Below are 24,202 nucleotides of genomic sequence, written 5' to 3' on the forward strand. Positions count from 1 at the left end.
AAGTGATTCTCTTGCCTCTACCTCCCAAAGTGGGATTTTGACGTGAGCCACACCTGGCTGCAATTAGTTCTTAGTTTTGAATTTGATAAAAATGAGCTTTTAGGTATACCTTCAATGAATCAACAAAAAAGCGAGTTACCAATTTGGGACTGCAATGTGAATTTCTGATCTTCTGTACTCTTTTTTAAATCAAGTAAAGCGCCTCCCCCAATTAAAAAAAAATTACTTAAAATAATGTAGCATTTTCCCCTCAACCTAGACCTCAGTTTTTCATTTAAACATATTTTAAAATGTGTGTATATGTTTTGAGACAAAGTCTCAGCCCAGGGTGGAATGCAATGGTGCCATCTCAGGTTAGTGCAACCTCCGCCTCCCGGGTTCAAGTGATTATCATGCCTCAGCCTCCCGAGTAGCTGGGATTATAGGCATGTGCTACCATGCCCGGCTAATTTTTGTATTTCTAGTAGAGATGGGGTTTCACTGTTGGCCAGACTGATCTGGAACCCCAGACCTCAGGTGACCCGCCCGCCTCGGCCTCCCAAAGTGCTGGAATTACAGGCATGAGCCACTGCGCCTGGCCTAAAATGTGTTTTTAAACTATTTACTAATAATGGATTTATACTCTCTTTCGTATGATTTACTAAATTGATTGCAATAGGTTGGCAATTCATGATTAATTTTTTTTTTAATATCAGCTGTTAAACAGTGGTAATATTTATTAGAGGACAAAGGAATCCAACTTTCGTGTTGCCCTTGGGAATGCTCTTTAAGCCTAATTATTCATAATTATTATTATGAATAATTTGGTCTGTAAACTCCTTGGGAGGTAGTTTGGGATTAGAGATCTGGGTCTCAAACCTGATCCTGCTGCTTGGCGACCCTCAGCAAAATGTCAGCCCTCTGTTGCTTCGTGCATAAAATGAAAAAAAGTGCACAGCTGCTGTGAAAATTAGGCCTTAGAGAAGCAGTCAGTGCAGTGCTTAAGTACTTACTGGGAGAGTTAAATAGACCTGGTTTCAAATCTTGGTTTTGTTACCATAATTTGTCCCCTGTCTTGCAACGCTTATTTTAAATTGTGCAAAACAGTATCTCCCTCATATCTGTTGCTGTGAGGATTAAATGGAGATAATGCACGTAAATCACTTGTCCAGTCAGTGTCTAGCACATAGAAAGCACTCAGTAAATATTGCCTGTACTCACGATAACCCATGATAGTTTATACTGACAAGGTAGAAATTACTATGCAAACGGTTCTTCACTATGAAGTTATTCCCTTTATGGGACAGCGACCACCTGCTGTATATTTTTTAATGTAACCGCAAGTTTATTTTTTCTTTAATATACATTTAATATAGGAAAACGTGGAGGGGGGGGTGCGACCAAAGAAAAATGGTAAAAGTTAACAGCCTCCTCCTCTCAAACTCCCCAGAACCAAATCCTGTTAACACTAGGTTGTTAAGTACCATCAGAGGATCTCAGGTTAAAGTGCTTGCTGGCGCTGTGACACTGGGTCACACCCTTTGAGATAAAATAGAAGGCCGGGTGCGAGTCATCTATCATAAAGATACAAGATCCGGTGAGAACAGCAGGTCGCAGAGGCCGGACGCTTTTAGGCTATTATTGCGTAGCCCATTCTCTTATTTCCTCTCCAGGTCTCTGTACACATGCAAATAGTTCATAAAGCCGAGATCGTCCCGCATCTATGCGCTGAAGCCCGTTTGGGCCGAGATAACTCGTACACTGAGGAAAGTTCTTGCCCACAAATGGGCCACCCCTGCGCTCCGGAGACAAGGCCAAGCCCGTCTCCCTCGCCTGCAGCGCGGCGGGGTATCCCCGGGAACCCGAGGATCGCCAGCGCGGCATCGCCGGGAACCCGAGAATCGCCAGGGGCCCACACATTCTGCAGGCCACGGCTGCGGCGTCGAGGCCCTCGCCGGGCGTGGCAGTCGCCCCTTTTGGCGGGCTCGGGCGCCTCGAAACTCCGCCCCCGGCGCGGTATATCCGCACTCGCGGAGGCGGGTGACGCGCTCCCATTGGTAGAGTGGCCCGCGGTGGCCCCGCCCCCTCCCGGCCCCGACGCGCGCACGTTGAGTGGCGGGGGAAGGCAGAAGAACTGCCCGAGCGAGGAGCGGCTCCGAGGGCTGGGCAGCACAGTTGGGGTGCCCGCTTCGGGGCCCCCAAGAGGCTGCCGGGTCGGAGTGCAGCCTGAGACCACGGGGGGAAGGGGGTGGGTGGGCTAAGAGCAGTTCGGCGGCGAGGCTGGCCCGCCGCCCCTTCCCCCCACACCCGTCGACCTTGTGGGCAGAAGCTTCCCAGAGCTCCTTACGCCGGCGCGATGGCGACTGCTGTGGAGACGGAGGCCTCGCAGCCGACGGATGCGAGCTGTGAAAGTGGCGGCGGCGGAGACGACGAGATGAAGCAGGCGCTTCCGGAGCTTGAGTCCTCCCCACAAAATGGCGGCGGCGGCGGCCTCAACATCGCTGAGCCCGGCGGCGGCGCTGGGCCTGAGGAGACCGCGGGGGCCGAGGCCGCCCAGAGCTTCAGCCACGAGCAGCCTCAGGACTCCTCTGAGGCGGGCGCGGCCGCCCTGCTCAGAGGCCCCGAAGAGCCGGAAAGGCCTGTTAGGAGGAGTTTTCAGATCCCCAGGAAGAGCAGAGAAAAGAAAGGTGGTGCCTCCCCTTCTTCTCAACCCCCTCTCTCTTCCCTCCATCTTTTCATTAGAACCTTTCTGTCTCCTCTTCCCACACCCATCTGAGATACGTAAACACGCATGCAGCGCCGGCCGCCTTTCCCCTCACCGCCACGGCCGCCCAGCTGCCGCGCTTGGTGCGAGAGAAAGCGGTGGAACCACGCTCCCCTGCTGCCCCTCCCCGCGGAAGTTGGAAGTAGCTCAGGTTTGAAGCTTGTCCGTAAGGCTGCAGCTCCCAGAGAGGAAAGATGGTGCTCGGCGCCCCTCCCTCCCAGCCCCCGAAGGCAGAGAAGCTGTTGTGTCCTCCTAAGGATGCTTCTGAGAAGTCTCGCTATGGAAATAGCCCGTGGCCATGGATTCTGGGGCTTTCTCCAAGGCCATTGCCAATGTTCTGAGGACCATGAGTGCTTCTCCCCGTGGAAATTATTCAGCTCTGTGTGCCTACTTGAAATGTGCTTGATGTCAGCGTCCTCCCTTATTTAGAAATCTCTATTAGTAGATGTGATCCATGCACACTGCTATTTTCCATCACACTTCATTTCCATTTAGATTTTTCCCCCTTGTTTTTGAAGCGTTAAATAGGTCTGTCTCTCTTTAAATTTGAATTTAGTATTGTTATTCTTATATTTGAAAAGAATGGCAAGGTAGGTTCTTGGCGCAGTAATTTCCCAATGGAAAAAGATTAATGAGAAGTTACCTTATCCTCAAGAGTCACCAAGTTGGTCTTCTAGATGGTAGAACTTCAGATTAGAAAAAAGTCTAGTCTTAAGTTTTTGGAACCCATATGGAAACAGTTACATTAATTACTTGTGCCTTTAAAAAATCTTAATGCCATATTGTTAATATGGAGTCAGAATTCCTAATGGACATAAAAATTAGTATTGTTTTTTGTTATTGGGGTATAATTTTTTAACTATCCAGTAAATTTTGGATATTCTGGATTTAGACAACTTCCTTTTTGCCCTACTGTGTGGTTAGGTTTTCATTATTTACTTTGGAAAATAATAGGATTTGGTTTTTTCCCGTATAGAAAGCTTTTCCATTTATTTGATTATAGAATCTTGGCTGTAGCCTTACACTGACTTTCCATAAGCATCACCAGTTCCATTTGCACTACTGGAATTGTTTGAGCCTTTTATTGGGAAAGTACAAATAAAGTTCATTTCTGTTTGAATGGCAAAGCCAAGAAAATACTTGGTGTAAGAAACCGTGTTGACAAAGATGAAGTTAACCTTTGGAAGTTAGCATGAGGAATGTTTCTAGAAATATCTTTTGAGTTAATGTAGTTTAGGGTTCAGAAAGATACTTTTAAAGGTCAAGACTGTCAGTTTTTTTGGTGTATTTAGTTAAGATTTGAGGTGTATGATTATAGTCTATATGAGAAAAGTTCCCAGTGAATCAGTTGGTAGAGAATAGGTTGGAAGTACATTCAAATGGGCTCTGGTTATGAGGTAGGAGGTGGAACTATTTTTTTCTTCACAGCTTGATAAAAGTCGGTTGGAGTCTTTTTTTTTTTTAAGGTTTAAGTGCCTAAGAATATGGACAAACCACGATATATATATATTTTTTTACTGTTAGGACCAGAAAATTGGCCTAGAAACTTAAAATTTAGTTTGAAATGTGGGAAGGCAGTAGGAACTAGAAAGGCACTGTGTTTGTGTGTTTTTTAAATAAAACCCAGAGATTGTTGTAAAATAGACTTCAGTTGAACACACTAAAAGTGGAAATAATTGAGGGATTAGGAAATACAAACCTTGCTGTTGTCCCCCATAGTCTTGTACCTCTTGGGTAAAACTTGTATTTTCCATTTTTACGTGAGAGACAAAAGTTGTAAGGAAAATATATCGCAGTGGGCTTTTTCATGATTAGTGAAAATGAGCAATTTTTAACTTGTGTAATTATTTATACCCTGAACACCAGCTGTTCAAATAGTAAAATAGCGATTTAAATAGAACTTTAAAAAATTAAATAAGCAGCTGTTTTACCACCGTGAATTTTATCTTGTTCAAGCTGAGAGAAGTGAGTAGTTGGTGATAGAATTCAATACATAAATTCAACTTTATTTAAAAAAAAAAGCATCATAAACAGCACAGGTGCTGCTAGTTTTACTCTTCATACTCTTCATTGCAACGCCATCTCTTGGAAGGCTCTAAAGGAAAAGATATCACTTTGTATAGGATTTGGCTAGGTATTACTAGTTGTGGTCAACTGAGTCTTTTTATCAAGAATATTAGATGGTTTTCAGTAGGTATGTCTGCTTGAACTTTTCAGTATCAAAGGTTCTGTTGCATTCATGTTTTAATACGGCAGACCTTTTCTTGTGACTGTGCTTTTCCAGTGAAATTTAAGATTAGTACTTAAATATTTTAATAACTTAAAGGTCATTACTATGAAAGTATAACTTGTTGACTCAAAGTTCTTTCTTTGGTCTTGCCAATAGTATGACATCCAAAATAACTGCCATTGTAATTGAGTAATAATATTGGCAAACACTTGTATAGTGCCTAATAAGTTGTGGGCATTGTTCTAAGCAATTTACATACATTGACTAAATCTCAACAGTGTTTTGTGGTAGGTACTATTCCCATTTTACAGATGAGACTAAAGTACTGAGAAGTTAGGTAACTTGCCCCAGTTGACAACTAATAAGTGGTGGAGCTGGAATTTGAAGATAGGTGTAGAGTACTTTTACTACTATAAAAAAGAAAAATCTTGCTACCCAGTGTGAATAAGGTTTTAAGTAAGCTGCTTTTGATCTGACCTGTTAGTAACAAAAACTGTTTTTATCCCCCTATTGAATATAGAAATACTTAATATGTTTTCGTCCTTGGGGAATTTTGACATTCAGAGATTATGTTCACTATCAACATTTGATTGGTACTGACAGATTAAGTGCCTCTTTGACTGGAAAGGTATACATTTTACTGTTTTTGATGTATGTTATATTATTTATTGGCTGAGGCATGATTCTTATATTTAACCAAATTGTAGAATTGCATTTTGTTGGTAGATGTTTCACTATCGCCGCCTTTAAATCTAGTAAGTCATAAAAAGTAAATTAAAATTGGTAATTGCATTTGATGTAATTTTTCACTCCAAAGTTCTTGGGAAATGGAGTAGTGATGATTGACTATCTGGAAAATGTTTATTGGTTAATGTTTTTGTAGGGTCCAAGGGAGTCTCAAAAATTAATTGCTCTCATGCACTAAGTTTCCATACTGGTTTAGTCCAGAAGTAATGGCTAATTCTGCTAACCTCCATCTTCCCACACAAAATTTGCACTTGCGTTTTGGAAGCCATTGGAGCCAAGTCTCATTCTTAAGGAAATTTCCGTGGTATTTCATTAGTTGTATATGGATGAGTGGGTTCTGAGAACAATAGGTCTCTCCATACATAATAGCAAAGTAATCGAGGTAAAATGTACTTTGACCTATCCTCAGTGCAAAAAACATTGTTTCGTATTTGTACTCTCTTGATTCCTGCCAGCATATTCATTTCTAATTGTACGCTATGTTCAACCTTGTTGATTTAGAGATGAAGTACCCACTCCTAAAGTATTGTCTGGTAATTTTTTTTAGACTGAAGAAAAGTGATTTTAAAAAAAGACTTTACTATGAAGAAGAAATGGATGGAGAGTGGTTGTATTATAATCATTAGACATCAGCTATGAATTCAGAGAAAATTTCAGATCCCTAGCCTCCTCTTGCTAATTATTTCGTCATCTTCCATGAATTAGTTACTTTAAATCGGACAATTGTTTGTTTATAGTTCATACTACCCATTTGTATTTTTTTTTTTTTTTTTTTTCTGGAGGCAGAGCCTCTGTCGTCCAGGCTAGCATGCAGTGTTGCAATCCCGGCTCACTGCAGCCTCTGCCTCCTAGGTTCAAAGGATTCTCCTTCCTCAGCCCCCTCCGAGTAGCTCGGTTACAGGCGTGCACCACCATGCCCAGCTAGTTTTTGTATTCTTTTTAAAGACGGGATTTCATCATGTTGGCCAGGCTGGTCTCGAACTCCTGACCTGAAGTGATCCGCCCTTCTTGGCCTCCCAAAGTGCCGGGATTATAGGCATGAGCCACCATGCCCAGCCCCATTTATATGTTTTGATAGGAATGGTCCATCTTTTAAGTTTAGCTTTTTAAAATTTACATATATATGATAATATTTTTTGTGATTCATATATACATAATACAAAAAGATCTGTCTTAACACCAAATTGGTAAAACTAATTGATTAAGGAACAAAGCTGTTTGATGATCTAAATTATATATCTATGCTGACTGCCTTTATAAATATAACCTTCAAATCTTGAGTGTGGGCCAGGCATGGTGGATCATGTCTGTAATCCCAGCACTTTGAGAAGCCAATGTGGGCGAATCACGAGGTCAGGAGTTTGAGACCAGCCTGGCCAACGTGGTAAAACCCCGTCTCTCCTAAAAATACAAAAAATTAGCCGGGCCTGGTGGCGGGCTCCTGAAATCCCAGTTACTCAGGAGGCTGAGGCAGGAGAATCACTTGAACCCAGAAAGTGGAGGTTGCAGTGAGCTGAGATCGCGCCACTGCACTCCAGCCCGGGCAACAGTGCGGGACTCCATCTCAAAAAAAAAAAAAAAAAAAATTTGAGTATGTTTTCTGTGATGCTACTAATAAAAAATATTTGATGATAGTATGGCTAAGAGTCAGGAAATTTGAATTCCAGTTTACATTCTATGTTACTGTCAGTTTCCTCATTTAAATTATAAATCTCCAAGTGCCCTTCTAAATCTGTGCTCTTCAGTCTCATAAAATACATCTATAATTAGTTTGTCAATAGGGAAACCTAGTATGATCAGTAATCAACTCAGCTGTTTTTCTGACAGGCATTTAATGGAAATCCATTAAATAAGCAAAAATTACACATTTCTTAATGTGTGAAAGAGCCTCTATTGCTACTGCTGTTAACCTTTATAAAACAAAGGGCGTTACAACTCTTCCCCTGTTATCTCTAGAGGAAGATTAAAATCAGAAAAAATTAAGAGATTTGAGAGAGGATATAAGGGTAGAAAGAGCAATATTAGAACCAAATTCTTTGTTCTTTTATAGCCAACTTCCTGTGCCTAAGTATTCTATATGATTTATGGTCTATAAAATGAGGAAACAGTCATTTTTCCAGCCTTTGACATGATTGGATATTGTACGTCTAATATTAACACACACACGCACGTCATATATTTCAGGATACAAGATAGGGAGCCTGATCACTTGAATTTGAATCCCAGCAGCTTGATCCATTCGTTAATCCTGTAACCTTGGGCCAACTCAAAGGCTACTTGTCCCAGTTTCAACTGAGAAATGGGCATGTTGAACTTCATAGCATAGTTTGGATGATTGAAATGATACATGTAAAGCTCTTAGTACAGTATTGAAGGTGGTACTTAACCACTAATGGTTAGACAGTAACTGTCATAATCTAGAGAACAGTATGTTGAATACTGAGTTCCCTGAGTGAAATGGATGGTTCATATATATAATGCTTTCCCTGTTTGGATAGACACAGGGTTGTTTATTACTACCTCAAATAGTGACCCATAATTGAGATTTTTGACTTAAGTATTTTCTTTAAAAGGAGTGACAAGACACATTGATCAAGATACATGTAGTGTTAAATGACCTCTGAGGACATAAAATAGACTACCAGAGAATGTACATTCAGAAGATGAACTTAATAAATTTTCTGAACTGCTATTACCAGCAAGTTGACTTGAAATCCTTAAAAATAGTTGCAGGGTAATTTTATTATTTTGGAAATTATCACCAGAAAAAATGAGAAATTATAACCGGCCTAACGAAGCCACTGAGGCATTTACAAAACAAAATCATTAGGATACAGATATTTATTGTTAGAGCTAAAATGCTTTTTTCTTTGCATTTAAAAAATTTTTTTCCTGTCAGCTGTCATTTTTAGTACATTGGACATGACTCTTGGACATTGCTTTAGAGTGAACTGGAAATGTTAAGTACTTTGAGAATAATTTGGATGTGAACTTTTATGCAGATTTATGATTTGACTAATTTTTTACTTATGATTAGATTAATGGTATAAATTGTATTGGGTAGCTTAACTAATGAAAATCTATGTAGACTATAAAATTTCATAGAAATTGGCAGCCATGTGATATCTTTTTTTGTGTAAATTTTAGATATCCGAAGTCATTTTGTTTAGAAACAAAATCATGTAAATTTAACCCAGCTTTTACAATCATGCTTGGCCCACTTTAGATGTGAAAGCTATAAAGACCTCCATATGCTGCGTTCCTTGCCAAGTTTTTCACAGTTTAATTGGGGACAGTCATCACAAAGATAAGATGTTTTTGTCCTACATTCCGTAACACAGGTTTGAATGAAGACAATGTATGCCTCCTACCCTCTTCTGAGCTTTCATTTGTGTTTTGTATGTTACTGAATTGTTGAATTTGCGAATGAGTCTTAATTTTAAATAGCAGTCATTTAGTAGTAGAATATATTGTTACCATTTTTAAAACTTGACAAAATTTCTCATTTTCTTCACTTGACTGTTCAATATTTTTAGGGCTAGCACTCACAGGTCTAGCTACTGGAATACAGGAAAGATGAGTAATGAGCAAGGCAGATACAGTTCCTGCTCTCATGGAGCTTGCAATCAATAGGTTACTGAACATATTCGTCTGCTACAAGTTTGATTACAGTACACTTTGTGTTGAGTAGTCTTGTTCTATTTGAGTACTTGTTGGAGCTTACTCCTGTTTACTAGTTGCATTACTATAACTGTGTTGTCTATTTTTTAGTGTGCAGTTCCAAAATAGTGGTAACCATTTGTTTGTACACATTGTGCCATTGAAAACTGTGTTTTTATAGTAACTTCTGTAATATAGACATGGTTGGTAAATGAGTGGATGAATGGCTCTGTCATTTGACATGTCCTTTAAAGTCTAATAATCATATATAGAAAAGACAAAAGTTCGCTGCATCTGTTACCTTTAGGAGTATGTAAAAGTGGAACATTATGTTTTCAGTAGTGACCTGTTTTGACTATGACATTTGTTGACCCTTATTAAATAGTGTCTTGAAAGAAATTAAGGTAATAGAGAATAACATAGTTTCTATGAGTAGTTCTCTCTACAGTGAAAAGTGGTTCCTTTTTGATTTGGGGAAATATGTATATGTATAGACTTGTATTAGTAAATTAAAGTATTTTGTACATAAGATGGAAATTCGAGGTTAATAGACCAGTAATTCTCAAGAACTAATTGGATATTTGACTTAAATATTTTAAAAATTAAGTGGGGGCCGGGTGCAGTGGCTCACGCCCATAATCCCAACGCTTAGGGCGGCTGAGGCAGGTGGATTACCTGAGGTCAGGAGTTTGAGACCAGCCTGGCCAACATGGTGAAACCCCATATCTACTAAAAATCTAAAAATTAGCTGGGCGTGGTAGCAGGTGTCTGTAATCCCAGCTACTTGGGAGGCTGAGGCAGGAGAATCACTTGAACCTGGGAGGCACGGAGGTTGCAGTGAACTGAGATCGCGCCACTGCACTCCAGCCTGGGTGATGAGCAAAACTCCATCTCAAAAAAAAAAAAAAATTCAGTAGGATGTAGAATGGTTGGGGATGTGGAGAATAAAAACTTAATGTCCTGGCCAGGCGCGGTGGTTCATGCCTGTAATCCCAGCACTTTGGGAGGCTGAGGCAGGCGGATCACGAGGTCATGGGGTTGAGACCATTCTGGCTAACACTGTGAGACCCCATCTCTACTAAAAATACAAAAAAAAAGAAAAAAAATTAGCTGGGCGTGGTGGCGGGTGCCTGTAGTTCCAGCTACTCGGGAGGCTGAGGCAGGAGAATGGTATGAACCCAGGGGGTGGAGTTTACAGTGATCCAGGATTGCACCACAACGCTCCAGCCTGGGTGACAGAGCAAGACTCCGTCTCAAAAACAAAAAAATAACCTTAATATCCTACTATGTGTTGGATGCTATGTTTAGAGCTTTTTCCACGTGTTGTCTTATGTATGGCGTGTGGCATATAGTGGTTATTAGGGCTGCTGGAGTTTGCTGTTTTACATATGAGAGAGCTGAGCTATACAAGTAATTTATTTACCTGCATCTTATTCCAAGCCAGTAATGCTGGGTTTGGTATTTGTGTCCAGGTTTGACTCCAAAGCCTGACATGTTTTCATTTTACTAAGTTGTCATAATAAATGTTCTACTACTTTTTATGGATTATACAAGAAGCCACGTGAATGCAGCATTTTATTTTTTATTTTTATTTTTGAGACAGGGTCTTGCTCTGTCTCCCAGGCTGGAGTGCAGTGGCATGAACATGGCTCACTGCATCCTTGAACTCCTGGGCTCAAAGGATCCTCCTGCCTCGGCCTCCTAAGTAGCTGGGACTACAGGCATGCACCACTATGCCTGGCTAATTTTTTTTTTTTTTTTAGTGGTTTGTGAAGACAGGGTCTCACTATGTCGCCCAGGCTACTCTCGAACTCCTGAGCTCAAGCAGTCTTGCTGTCTTGGCCTCCCAAAGAGCTGGAATTACAATCATGAGCCACCAAGCCTTTTTTTCTTAAAGACCAGTGTGTCAGTAACAGCATATAATTTGTTACTTCACATAATGTCTTAAATGTTTTTATGCTGTCATATATGATATAGGTATTTAGTTTGCGGAAATACACAATCTGAGACATACTTCAGTGTAACATAAAATAGGAGCTGAGACAAGTTGAGTATAAACACAGATTCTTATAAGAGTCTTTAAGCGATTTAGGTTGCCTGATGTAGCATGCCTAAGGTTGGCAAAGTTGCAGCTTCCTTGTCTGTGTATGTAATGCCAGATCCTCATTGTTGAAGGAACTGGTATATGTAGGCAACTAGTTTTACATTTTTTTCAATGAGTTAGTATCGCTTTTGCATATCACAAAGTAAGATAGCCTTCATGCCTTTTTTCGTGTTTAAGGTTACATTAGTCCACAAAAATATAAGAAGCTATATTTAAGATGGAGTAATGTTAAACATTTTAAATGTTTTTTTTATTTTTTTTTATTTTAGCACTTTTCCAGCCATTAACTCCAGGCTCTCGAGAATTTGAAGATGTTGTAAATATTCTCCATTCTTCTTACCTTGAACCAACCTCAGTAACAAATTTTAACTACAGACGTGCTTGCTTGATACACAATGAGCTTTTGGAAAAGGAGGTATGTTTTAAATTATACTTACTGTAAGATTGTTTTCAGAACCAGTTAACAGCCTGGGAAAAAAATTTTCTCTAGAAATACTAAAACTTTTAGGAAAACCAAATTACAAAGGGAAAACAAGTTGTTGTTGTTTTTTTTTTTTTTTTTTTTTTTTTGAGATGGAGTTTCACTCTTGTTGCCCAGGCTGGAGTGCAGTGGCGCGATCTCCGCTTACTGCAACCTCCACCTCCCCGGTTCAAGCAATTCTGCCTCGGCCTCCAGAGTAGCTAGGATTACAGGCCTGTGCCACCATGCCTGCCTAATTGGGAAAACAAGTTTTAAATGACATCTCTTTTTCCCACCAAATGTTGCTGTAGCATTACATTTATCTGCTATGTTAAATTGTTATTAATAGCAATTGTATAAAATAACTTTTTAACTGGAAATCTTAAGTATAGCGATAGCTTACTAGCTAATGGTTTAATTGTAAATTCAACTGAGCATTGTGGCTCATGCCTGTAATCCCAGCACTTTGGGAGGCTCGGGTGGACAGGTTGCTTGAGGCCAGGAGTTTGAGACCAGCCTGTCCAATGTGGTGAAACCTGACTCTATAATAATTAGCTAGGCATGGTGGCATATGCCTGTAATCCAGCTTCTTGGGAGGCTGAGGCACAAGAATTGCTTGAACCCATGAGGTTTCAGTGAGCCGAGATTGTGCCACTGCACTCAAGCTTGGGTGATAGAACAAGAACTCTGTCTCAGATAAATAAGTAAATAAATAAACTGAATTCGTAGGGCTTTTTGCTCTTTTTGAGTATTGTACATGTTAATTAAATGCCTAAATTGGAAGGTAATTAATGAAATCAAATATGTGGGTGTATTCGGTTTTAGGACATGCTTAATTTTTTCCACAATTATTGCCTGGTGGCTATATGATGATTTTATCATTAGTGGATATTCTTAGTGAAAAAGTTCAAACAAAGAGGAACAATTAAGCATGTGAGACAGTGAACTTAAGTTTCCTGTACAAATTAGAATATTTGAGTTTTGATTTAGGAAAAGCCAGCATGTGTAGATGTTTTGAAATATTTGATGCATAATGCTTTCTGATGGGCCTGAAATATGAATTTTTTATTTTTGCAAGTTGGTTAACCAAGGGATACCAGGATTTAATTTTGAAAGGTTCCCTAAAGGGCACTAGTATTACTGAATCCCAGAGAAAATTAAAATCTTAGTAGTTTGAATTGATGTGGCTTCATGGTATGATAGCGATTATTTGTTAATTTTATGTGAAAATTTAGTCTGAAGATTCATTAGTTATGTTATTGAAGAGCAGTAATAGCCTGAATATAAAGTGTTAGATATTTTATATTTTAAATGTATATCTGTTTTATAGATAGGAAAGCCAGCAGTTTAGGATAACTTACAGTTCCGACGACTAAGATGAAGTCACTCTTCCATCCTGTAAATATTTATGGAGCACATCTTATGTGCTTGGCATTGAGAATACAGTTACAGAGAAAAGAAGCATTTTTCTTGTCCTAACTGAGTTTATAGTCTAAAAGTTGGTCATTCAGATTTATTAAACCACCTATTGGATGCAGTGTACCATGTTAAGTAAATGGGAGATACAAAGATAACTAAAGCATTAATTTATAATCTGTGGGAGAGTTGTAATGTGGTAAAATTATAAGAGAAATTAGGCCGGGCGCGGTGGCTTATGCCTGTAATCCCAGTGATTTGGGAGGCCAAGGCAGGTGGATCACAAGGTCAGGAGATTGAGACCATCCTGGCTAACATGGTGAAACCCTGTGTCTCCAAAAAAAAAAAAACAAGAAATTAGCCGAGTGTGGTGGTGGGTGCCTGTAGTCCCAGCTAATCGGGAGGCTGAGGCAGGAGAATGGCGTGAACCTGGGAGTCGGAGCTTGCAGTGAGCCGAGATCGGCCACTGCACCTCCAGCCTGGGCGGCAGAGCGAGACTCCGTCTCAAAAAAAAATTATAAGAGAAATTTAAAGATTGATGAACATTAGATGTTTATTTGACTATATTAATATATATAAAGAGCCAGTTAAAATAGGGGAAAAACTGAAGGACAGAGAGTATAGAGCGATAGAGATTTTTTTTTTTATTTTGGAAGGTATGAGATTTCTTGGGGAAAAAAATAAAACTTGTAGCTTGAAAAACATAATCACATGCTAAGGCGTTGTTATAAATTTAATTCCATTTAGTTTACAGAAAAGCGAAGAGAACTGAAGTTTGATGGTCGCTTAGATAAGGAACTTTCAGAATCCTATGCATTTCTGATGGTTGATCGATACCAGGTGAGTTAATGCATTTTATAAAAAACAATTTGAGGTTGTTTCCATTGTAAGTTACTAATTTTGTGATTATTCAACAATATACTTGACAATTATAGACTTTTTTTGAAATATAAGTGGAATGCATGATTTAAGGGGGCAAAATGTTTATTGTTTGTAATTTGTTTTTCAAATGTACTCAATTTTTTCTCTGACCAGTCCTATTTTCTTACCCTAGAATGTGCTTGATAATAATACTTTTCTCTTTATTTATTTATTTTTTTTTCTGAGATGGAGTCTTGCTCTGTTACCCAGCCTGGAGTACAGTAGCATGATCTTGGCTCACTGTAACTTCTGTCTCCTGAGTTCAAGCGATTCTCCTTCCTCAGCCTCCCAAGTAGCTGGGATTACAGATATACCCCATGAGGCCTGGCTGATTTTTGTATTTTTAGTAGAGATGGGGTATCACCATGTTGGCCAGGCTGCTCTTGAACTCCTGACCTCGTGATCCATCCACCTCAGCCTCCCAAAGTGCTGGGATTACAGGTGTGAGCCACCACCATCCGGCCTTTTCTCTTTATTAAAAAGATTGTCTTCTATATTGTTGATTATATGTGAGATTATCTTCTATATTGTTGATTATGTGTGCCTGGAACCATTTTTCCTTTTTTTTTTTTTTTTGAAATGGAGTCTCACTCTGTCCGATAGCTCAGGCTGGAGTGAAATGGTGTGATCTCGGCCCACTCACTGCAGCCTCCTCCCAGGTACAAGTGACTCTTGTGCCTCAGCCTCCCGAGTAGCTGGGATTACAGGATGCGCCCCTGCACCTGGCTAATTTTTTTGTGTGTTTTTAGTAGAGTTGGGGTTTCCCCATGTTGGCCAGGCTGGTCTTGAACTCCTGACCTCGAGTGATCTGCCTGCCTTGGCCTCCCAAAGTGCTATTATTACAGGCATGAGCCACTGTGTCTGGTCTGTTTTTTCCCCTTTTAATTGAAGATATTTAGGTGGAATAATATTTTGCTGTTTCTAATTCTCTTTGAAAAGTAATGGTTGTATGTATTGAGTGGCAGGAGTTAAGAGTATCTGTCACCCTTGGCATAAAGAAAAATGATTGAAAACTAGCCAGGCATGATGGCACGCATTTGTAGGCCTAGTTACTCAGGAGGTTGAGGTGGGAGAATCACTTGAGCCAAGGAGTTCAAGGTCATGCCACTGCACTCCAGCCTAGGGGGCAGATGGAGACCCCGTCTCTAAAAAAAATTAAACAAAGAAAAATGGATTCTAGATATGGTTACTTTGAGAAGTGTAAGTCAGTTTTACATTAATATTTATAAAGTGGCAAATATATAAGTTTTCTGTGATTTAGAATGATATGTGGTTTAGAAGCTTTGTTTTTATTTAAAACAAGTTTATAAAATTATTTTCTCATGTTTTAAATGTTATTATGACTGCAAGATGAAGTAATTTTTTTTTAATTTAGGTTCAAAGCATATGTGAAAAAGGATTACATGTGGGTCAGTCCAAAATAACAATTCTTGGCAGTCCTTCCATGGGTAATCTTTTTTTCTTTTTAAATATAAATATCTACTATTAAGTTGCTGTCTAAAAATATATTATCTCATGTAATTTCACTGCAGTTGTTATTAAATTCATGCTTTATTATGTTTCCAGAAAAAGAGACTACTCATAGGTTCTGAAATGTAAGATCAGTTTTATCTTTTGTTTCTGACTTTCTGCACACTTCAAATTGATCAAGGATAGCTTTTTAAAAATGTCTTTAGTCCTAGTGATTTTGAAAAATATAATCAGTTTCCTTAATTTTTCCCACTTTTCTAGGTGTCTATCTTTCTAGGTATGCTGATTTATTACAAGCGAATCCTTTGGACACGGGGGCAATGGGTGATGTTGTTATTTTTAAAATAATGAAGGTAATTTAAACTTACACATTTCATAGATGAAAAACTACACTTGATTTGGATTTTAATTTTTAGATGATGCTAAGTCTTTAGAAGATTGTTTAAAAGTTCATGCTTGCTAGTGTTTGGTAGTTAAAGATTCTTTTGAAAATGGTTTATTTGCCATCTTTTGTGTGTGTGTGTTGTTTTTTGTTTTTTGAGACGGAGTCTCGCTCTGTCACCCAGGCTGGATGGAGTGCAGTGGCACCATCGTGGCGTATTGCAAGCTCCGCCTCCTGGGTTCATGCCATTCTCCTGCCTCAGCCTCCCTAGTAGCTAGGACTACAGGTGCCCGCCACCACGCCTGGCTAATTTTTTGTATTTTCAGTAGACACGGGGTTTCACTGTGTTAGCCAGGATGGTCTTGATCTCCTGACATCGTGATCCCACCCGCCTTGGCCTCCCAAAGTGCTGGGATTACAGGCATGAGCCACTGTGCCCGGCCTGTTTGCCATCTTTGATCTAAGCTAACCATTCTTAAGAGTTTGTTTTCCTTTCCAAAGAAAGGAATGTAGAGAGTAATATGTTGGTAATATAATTTATGTTAGTGGAGAGTATTATGAATGGAGTTTATATTTACTTGTTATTAAACAAGTTCAAATGATTTTTTTTTAGTGATTAACTTTTTCTTACTGCTTCAAATTTGGTAAAAGTGTTCTGTGAGATATTATTTTATTTATTTTTTGGAGACAGAGTCTCACTCTGTCACCCAGGCTGGAGTGCAGTGGCACAATCCCAGCTCACTGCAACCTCCGCCTCCCAGGTTCAAGCAGTTCTGCCTGCCATAGCCTCCTGAGTAGCTGGGATTACAGGGTGTGCACCACCATGTGCTGCTGATTTTTGTATTTTTAGTAGAGACAGAGTTTCGTCATGTTGGCCAGGCTAGTCTCAAACTCCTGACTCCAGGTGATCCGCCTGCCTTGGCGCCCACCTGTTCTGTGAGATATTGAAGGGAAAAAATGGTTGGTATAGTTGATCTATATTCAAAGAAGTATTTTATAATATTAATGTTATATAGTCAACAATTAGGTTTAGGTAGACACTTAAAAGGTTTTCTCTATTTTAGGGTAAAATAAAGAGTATATATGACCCCATGGGTGTGAAAAATTTGGAATCTATGTTAAATAAAAGTGCTTTGGACCCCACACCAAAGCATGAATGTCATGTGTCGAAGAATGCCAATCGAATTACATCACTTTTGGCTTACAGAGCCTATGAGCTTACTCAGGTAGGTGCCAGGATCTGTTGTAATTTTATGACCGCTTATCTGTTTGTTAACAAATCCTTTAAAATGTCTCCCTTTCAGTTCTCTCTGTCCCCACACCAGTCTAGACTCTGGTTTCTGCATATCACTTCCAGACTCCAGTGTCTGTTGCTGCTGTTTGTTCAGTGTTTTCTGAGATGTCTCAGAAACATACAGTGGCTCTTCAAGGTTACAGGGTAATATTTATAGACTGCCTAGTCTAGCTCTTCCTGCTGGTAGACTGTGGCCTGGTTTTTGTATGATCATTGCCCTCAACACATCTTATTTCGTTTTGAGACCTTGGCATTTCCTGGCCTAGAAAGGTCTCCTGCCTAATACGATATTACTCATCTTTCAAGGTAAAGTTGAAATCCCTTGAAATATCTTAAGTCATAATATTTCGTACTATTGATTTATTTGATAGATATTTTCTATCTTTATTAACATTTTTAAAGATGCAAAGCTAGACTTATTTTTAAAGCCTTATTCAAGTATAATTGACATACAATAAACCACACATAAATAAAAGTAACATTTGATGAACTTGAGTGTTAAGTTTTTATATGAGGTTTGACTATAAAGCAATGGTTTTTTTGTTTTTGTGTTTGTTTAAATAGAAGTGGAGGTCTCACTGTTTTGCCCAGACTGGTCTAGAACTCCCGGGCTCAAGTGATCTTCCCACTTCGGCCTCACTATTCTTGTTTTTTTTTATTTTAGTATTTTGTTATTTTATTTTGAGACAGAGTCTCACTCTGTTGTCCAGTCTGGAGTGTGGTGGCGTGATCTTGGCTCACTACAACCTCCGCCCCCAAGGTTCAAGTGATTCACCTGCCTTAGCCTTCCGAGTAGCTGGGATTATAGGCATCTGCCACCTCACCTAGCTAATTTCTTGTATTTTTTTAGTAGAGACGGGGTTTCACCATGTTGGCCAGGCTGGTCTCAAACTCCTGAGCTCAGGTGATTCCACCTGCCTCAGCCTCCCAAAGTGTTGGGATTACAGGCGTGAGCCACCGCACCTGTTCTTTTTAACATTAAAAAAATGTCTATAACCAAATGGACTGTTTGTGAAAAGTAGTAATGTTAACTTCCCTGGAAATGTTCTTTCTTTAATTATGTAAAATAAAATTTTAAGAACTATTGTTGTGGGCTTTCAGCAAAAATTATATTCACCAAAGTCATTTGGAACTGACTCATTTGATTACCTTCTGGACAGTAGCAGTATTGGTAGGTGTGAAGTATACATGTAAGATAGTTACTGGCTTTTCTAGAAGGACTTGCAAAGTGGCCTTATGTTTTTAAAAAACTTCAGGCATTTTTAGAGCAATAACAACATTATTGAAATCAGGTTTCCCAGGGGAATGGACTTTGAAGGACAATACTACTGTGTTTGTAAACTCAGGCATTCTTAAAGTGAAAATCATTAGCCTGCAAGTTACAAAACTGTACTATACTGAATGTGGTGAAGAGGTGAAGGGGAAAGGCTGATGCGTAATGAGAAGAGGGTCAGCTACCTTTGTCACCTATGTTCATATTCTTTTCCGTATCTCCTTTGCTACTTTATTTGCAATTGGAGCCCAGGTGTGTTTTTCTTTTGAAATAGCAAAACCATAGTTTGGTTTAGTTGAGATTGTGTTCTTAGTATTTTGCTTTTTGTATTAGATTGGCTATTCTGAGCTGACCTGCGAGCTTAGGCTCTGTTTATAATATTTTTATTAGGAAACTCCCAGTGGTCAACTCTTCAGAAGTAAACTTTTGGAATACTTAGTAATACTGTGGAATCTTACACACTTAGATGCAGAATATTTTATATCACAAAATGAATAAAAAGTACTAATTATTTTAGTTAATTTGGCAAGCAGAGCTTAAAGACATTTTTTGTCAGAGGTGCATATATGGTTTTCTATTTCTCAGAAATCAGGCAGATAAATATAAGGTTTCACCTTGCCTTTTTAAAGAAGTTAATTTTGCATTTTCTTATTTTTAGTATTATTTTTATGAGTATGGCTTTGATGAGCTAAGGCGAAGACCAAGACACGTTTGTCCATATGCAGTTGTGTCTTTTACTTACAAAGATGATATACAAACTCCGAAGTTTGTACCTTCATCAAGGTAAGACTTAGGAGTTTTAGACATCATCCACAGTGATACTCTACTACAGATCCTGCACTGCTGAGTTAGGAGGACCATTTTGTTTCTTTCCCATTTTTTTTTTTTTTTTAACTTCCCTTGAAGTTAGTTGGAGACTGAAGTGTTTACGATGACTTTTAAATGGTCAGTGTGAAGAACAGTTAGTTTACCATGTGGAAATAAATACAAGCTAAAATTTAAACCTCATCTGGTTAATCTCTTCCTTAGAAATGAAGGTTTGTGTAGTTGAGTAAGTGGCAGGTTTTTTTTGTTTGTTTGAGACAGAGTCTCACTCTCTCCGCCAGGCTGGAGTGCAGTGGCACAATCTGGCTCACTGCAAGCTCCGCCTCCCGGGTTCATGCCATTCTGCCTCAGCCTCCCGAGTATCTGGGACTACAGGTGCACACCACCATGCCCGGCTAATTTTTTTATATTTTTAGTAGAGACAGGGTTTCACCGTGTTAGCCAGGATGGTCTCCATCTCCTGACCTCATGATCCACCCACCTTGGCCTCCCAAAGTGCTGGGATTACAGGCGTGAGCCACCATGCCTGGCCAGTAAGTGGCAGTTTTAAAAAGTGAGATTTTGGCCGGGCGCAGTGGCTCACGCCTGTAATCCCAGCACTTTGGGAGGCCGAGGTGGGTGGCTCACCTGAGGTCAGGTGTTCAAGAACAGCCTGTCCAACATGGTAAAACCGTGTCTTTACTAAAACTACAAAAAACTTAGCCAGATGTGGTGGTGCGCGCCTGTAGTCCTAGCTACTTGGGAAGCTGAGGCAAGAGAATTGCTTGAACCTGAGTGGCGGAGGTTGGTAGTGAGCCGAGATCGCACCACTGTACTACAGCCTGGGCGACAGAGTCAGACTCTGTCTGTATTTTTTTAAAAAAAGTGAGATTTTGTGTGTTAGCACTCTTGGAAATGGGGAGCTTCTACAAAGGATGCTCATGCCTCACCACAAACCAATCAAATATTTAGTGGGCAGTCAAGGCATTGATAGTTTTTAAAAACTTCCAGGTGATTCTGATTTTCAGCCAGTGTTGAGGACCATTGGTTTCTTTTTTTTTTCTCTTTAGAGACAAAATCTTGCTCTATTGCCCAGGCTGGAGTGAGTAAAGTGGTGCGATCATAGCTTGCTGCAGCCTCAAACTGCTGCGTGCAAGCCATCTTCCCAAGTAGCCAGAACTACAGGCGTGCACCATCACGTCTGGTTTATTTTTAATTTTCGTGGAAATGGGTCTTGCTGTGTTGCCCAGGCTGGTCTCAAACTCACTCCTAGCCTCAAGCAGTTCCCCTGCCTTGGTATTCCAAAGCACTGGGATTATAGGCGTGGGCTGTCACACCTGGCCTGATGATTTCTTTTTTTTTTTTGGTTTTCTGTTCTTGTGTTATTGAATATTTCCTACAAGCTCTAGGATAAGGTGACCAAATAGGAAGCAGTTACCATTTTTTCCCCATGTGGTGATTCTAAAAATGTTTTAGCCAAATGGAGTAAGTAAGTTTATAGGAATGTAGGTGAGATGGTCAAATGTCTGCTCATTTTTACTTTGGGTGTCTATACATAGTTGAAGTCATGTATGATATCTATTAATTAATTTAGAAATACTACTGTTTTAAAACCATATATCATGAAACATATATGTACATTTTTGAGGTTGACCTCTTTGTCAGTTTTCCAGATCAAATTATCTTCTCTCCCATTTACGGTCCTTTATTCATGTAGGTGAATAATCCTTGAAAACCATCTGTAGCCACGGGTACCAATTGACATAGTATCAAGACAGTTGTGGCTTTCAATTTTTGTGGCTCTAAATTTATGATCACTCTGATATATACCTCACTATAGTATTTTTCATAAGTAGTCTTTAAAAGACATCTAGCACTTATAATTATGAGGTCATGCCCCCAGGAATAATGACTATTAATTTCTTTGCCTCCTCTTTGATTCCATCTCTTGACCTCCATATCATTTCAAAGGAGCATTGATTGAACATCCATCCTTGTACCTTGAATATTCCATGAATGCTCCTGCTTCAGGGCCTCTGCATTTGCTGTTCTCTCTCTTTCCCCAGTAAGCTGCATAATTCATTCTGCATTTCTTCAGGTATCTCCTTATCATTGAGGTTTCTCTGTGTGTGTGTGTGTGTTTTTTTTTACCTCTATACTCTTAATATCTCTTTCTATAGCACTTAAAACCATCATGATCTGTTACATAACATTGTTTTCTGTCTTCCTCATTAGATTTATGTACGTTGGAACTTTGTTAAATATTATTACCTAGAACTGTGCCTGCCTGGTAAATAATAAGAGTTTAGTACATATTTATTGAATGATGAATTAATGTATTTATGTATTAAGCCTATGTCTTCTAATGTCACCAAAATAATTGACAAGAGACTTTGGTGGACCCTGTTCTCTCTTGATTAATATTTTTGGAAAAAACAGCTCCTTTAAATTTGGGTAAATGTGGTAAAATGAGCAAAGTAAGTACTTCTGTTTTCTCTAAGTAGACTTGGATTTACTAGATTTTGTAATGAGTAGTTTCTTTGTTCTTCCTACCTGGAGGAAGGACTTAACTGTAGTATGCCATTAAACATTGCACTTATATCAAAGTCTTATATGTTAATTTTTATGATTATACTAATGAGTAATTTTTTCTTTCCTTTTAAAAAATTTGTAGATCTAACAGCTTTAATGCAGATAGAAACATAGGTAAGAGATTTATGTTTCTTTAGTTTTATAAATGGAAAGAATAAGTACATATAGCAAAAGATTAAGTGCTTTGTATTATTTTTATAATGAATGAAAATCTGCAAAGTATGAGAAAAGTTGTAATGTAGCATCAGCATTTGGTTGTCCAAGCATAAGATCCCCTTTGAAAATCTGCTGCTGTGAATAGAGCAAAAGGTTTTAGCACTTTAATTGAGAAAGATAAAAAATAAAACATGTTTCATAACTCAGCTTTTTAAAAATATTAAATTCACCAAAGGTACAGGATTTAGAAGAGAAGTAGAGAAGATTGAAAGTAGCATTGATGTTAAACTATTTTAAAGTTTCTTCTTTTTTTTTTTTTTCCTGAGACAGTCTTACTCTTGTCCAGGCTGGAGTGTGGTGGCATGATCTCGGCTCACTGCAACCTCTGCCTCCTGGGTTCAAGTGACTCTCCAGCCTCAGCCTCCTCCTGAGTAGCTAGGATTACAGCCGCCACCACACCCGGCTAATTTTTTGTATTTTTAGTAGAGACGGGGTTTCACCATGTTGGCCAGGCTGGTCTCGAACTCCTGACCTTAAATGATCCACCCGCCTCGACTTCTCAAAGTGCTGGGGTTACAGGTGTGAGCCACCGTGCCCAGCCTATTTTAAAGTTTCTTTATAATGAAAAGACAATGAGTAGAAGATACAGGACATTGTAGGCATTCATATAATCAACCAGATCTAATACAGTGTCCCTTTGGAGGAAATAAGAGATGAATAATTGTCTTTGCTCCACAGCTTTTCTGATAATGACATTTAGACAGATACATTTGTTATTCTTTGCAACTGGAATGATTTTGCCAGGGGATAAATACCTGAAACAAAAAATGCTAATATTTGAACTCTTAGTAAATAGAAGTGTAGGAGTATCACTTTTTTTTTTTCCCCTCCTACTTAAACCTTGTTTCAGATATTTTCCCTCTCATTTCTAATAAATGTGCACTCCTCTGGGCTGTCAAGTGACTAAGCTGCGTCATTATATTCTTTTTATTTAGATAAATATAACTATACCTTGTGGAAAGGACAGCTTTTAAATAAAGGAAAACTTTTGTGTTATATTTCTCTGAGGTCAGCCACTCGTGCTTTTTTGCCTATCAAACTGTAAGTATAAGTAAAGAGCAGTTCGTGGTTGCTAATTTTATCACTTTCTTGAGCCTTTTTCCTTATTTCTTTTTCATATTTAAATTTTATTTTGGTTCATAAGAACTTCTATATAAATGTTGGTTTGTTTTTTAAAAGGTTGATTTGGAATTAGGTCATTTGGCAATATGAGTCCTCTACCTCTCTGTCTTGATTTGAGGATAGGCTAGTCAGTACATTTATGGCATAAAATTTTTTCTTTATCTTTTTTTTTTATTTTGAGATGGAGTTTCGCTCTTGTCTCTCAATCTGGAGTGCAGTGGCGCAATATCAGCTCACTGCGACCTTCGCCTCCTGGGTTCAAGTGATTCTCCCATCTCAGCCTCCTGAATAGCTGGGATTACAGGCTCCTGCCACCATGCCCAGCTAATTTTTTTTTTTTTTTTTTTTGTATTTTTAGTAGAGATGGGGCTTTGCCATGTTAGCCAGGCTGGTCTAAACTCCTGACCTCAGGTGATCTTCCCGCCTCGGCCTCACAAAGTATTGGGATTACAGGTGTAAGCCACCGTGCCCGGCCTAAAACTTTTTCTTAGTGATTTAAATCTAAAATATAATTTTTTAGTTTTATCCTAAGTAGTAGATACATATTTTTTATTTAGCATTTTGAATATAGTAGACTTAAAAGTTACCCGTTCTTTGTTGGGAAGAGCTTTGACTTGGTGAGTTGAAATATACAGGCTGTTTTCAGTCCTATGCAGCACACGTTGGTATAGAAAGGTCTAAAATCTTTTGCTTCCATCATTGTGAGGCTTCATGAACGTGTGAAGATTAAGAGTTTATACTTCAGTTGTCCTTAATAAAATGACAGCC

General features: G+C 39.1%; 1 protein-coding gene across 9 annotated transcripts in view; it reads left to right on the forward strand.

Moving 5' to 3' along the window:
- The first annotated feature begins 2,077 nt into the window (after window positions 1-2,077).
- The window catches only part of TASOR (transcription activation suppressor), a 63,682-nt gene continuing 41,557 nt past the window's right edge, over window positions 2,078-24,202 (forward strand). For 5 of the 9 annotated variants that reach the window (XM_007984657.3, XM_007984653.3, XM_038003774.2 and 2 more), the window contains exons 1-9: window positions 2,078-2,666; window positions 11,754-11,899; window positions 14,108-14,200; window positions 15,657-15,729; window positions 16,013-16,104; window positions 17,198-17,359; window positions 19,359-19,483; window positions 22,179-22,210; window positions 23,248-23,353. In XM_007984657.3, coding sequence (XP_007982848.2) covers window positions 2,336-2,666; window positions 11,754-11,899; window positions 14,108-14,200; window positions 15,657-15,729; window positions 16,013-16,104; window positions 17,198-17,359; window positions 19,359-19,483; window positions 22,179-22,210; window positions 23,248-23,353 — 1,160 coding nt within the window. In that variant the 5' untranslated portion in view covers window positions 2,078-2,335. The remainder of the gene's footprint in view (window positions 2,667-11,753; window positions 11,900-14,107; window positions 14,201-15,656; window positions 15,730-16,012; window positions 16,105-17,197; window positions 17,360-19,358; window positions 19,484-22,178; window positions 22,211-23,247; window positions 23,354-24,202) is intronic. The other 4 variants (XM_007984654.3, XM_073010014.1, XM_073010013.1 and 1 more) reach the window with 2 other exon arrangements.

Source organism: Chlorocebus sabaeus, chromosome 22 (genome assembly GCF_047675955.1).
Source record: "Chlorocebus sabaeus isolate Y175 chromosome 22, mChlSab1.0.hap1, whole genome shotgun sequence".
NCBI classification, from domain to species: Eukaryota; Metazoa; Chordata; class Mammalia; order Primates; family Cercopithecidae; genus Chlorocebus; species Chlorocebus sabaeus.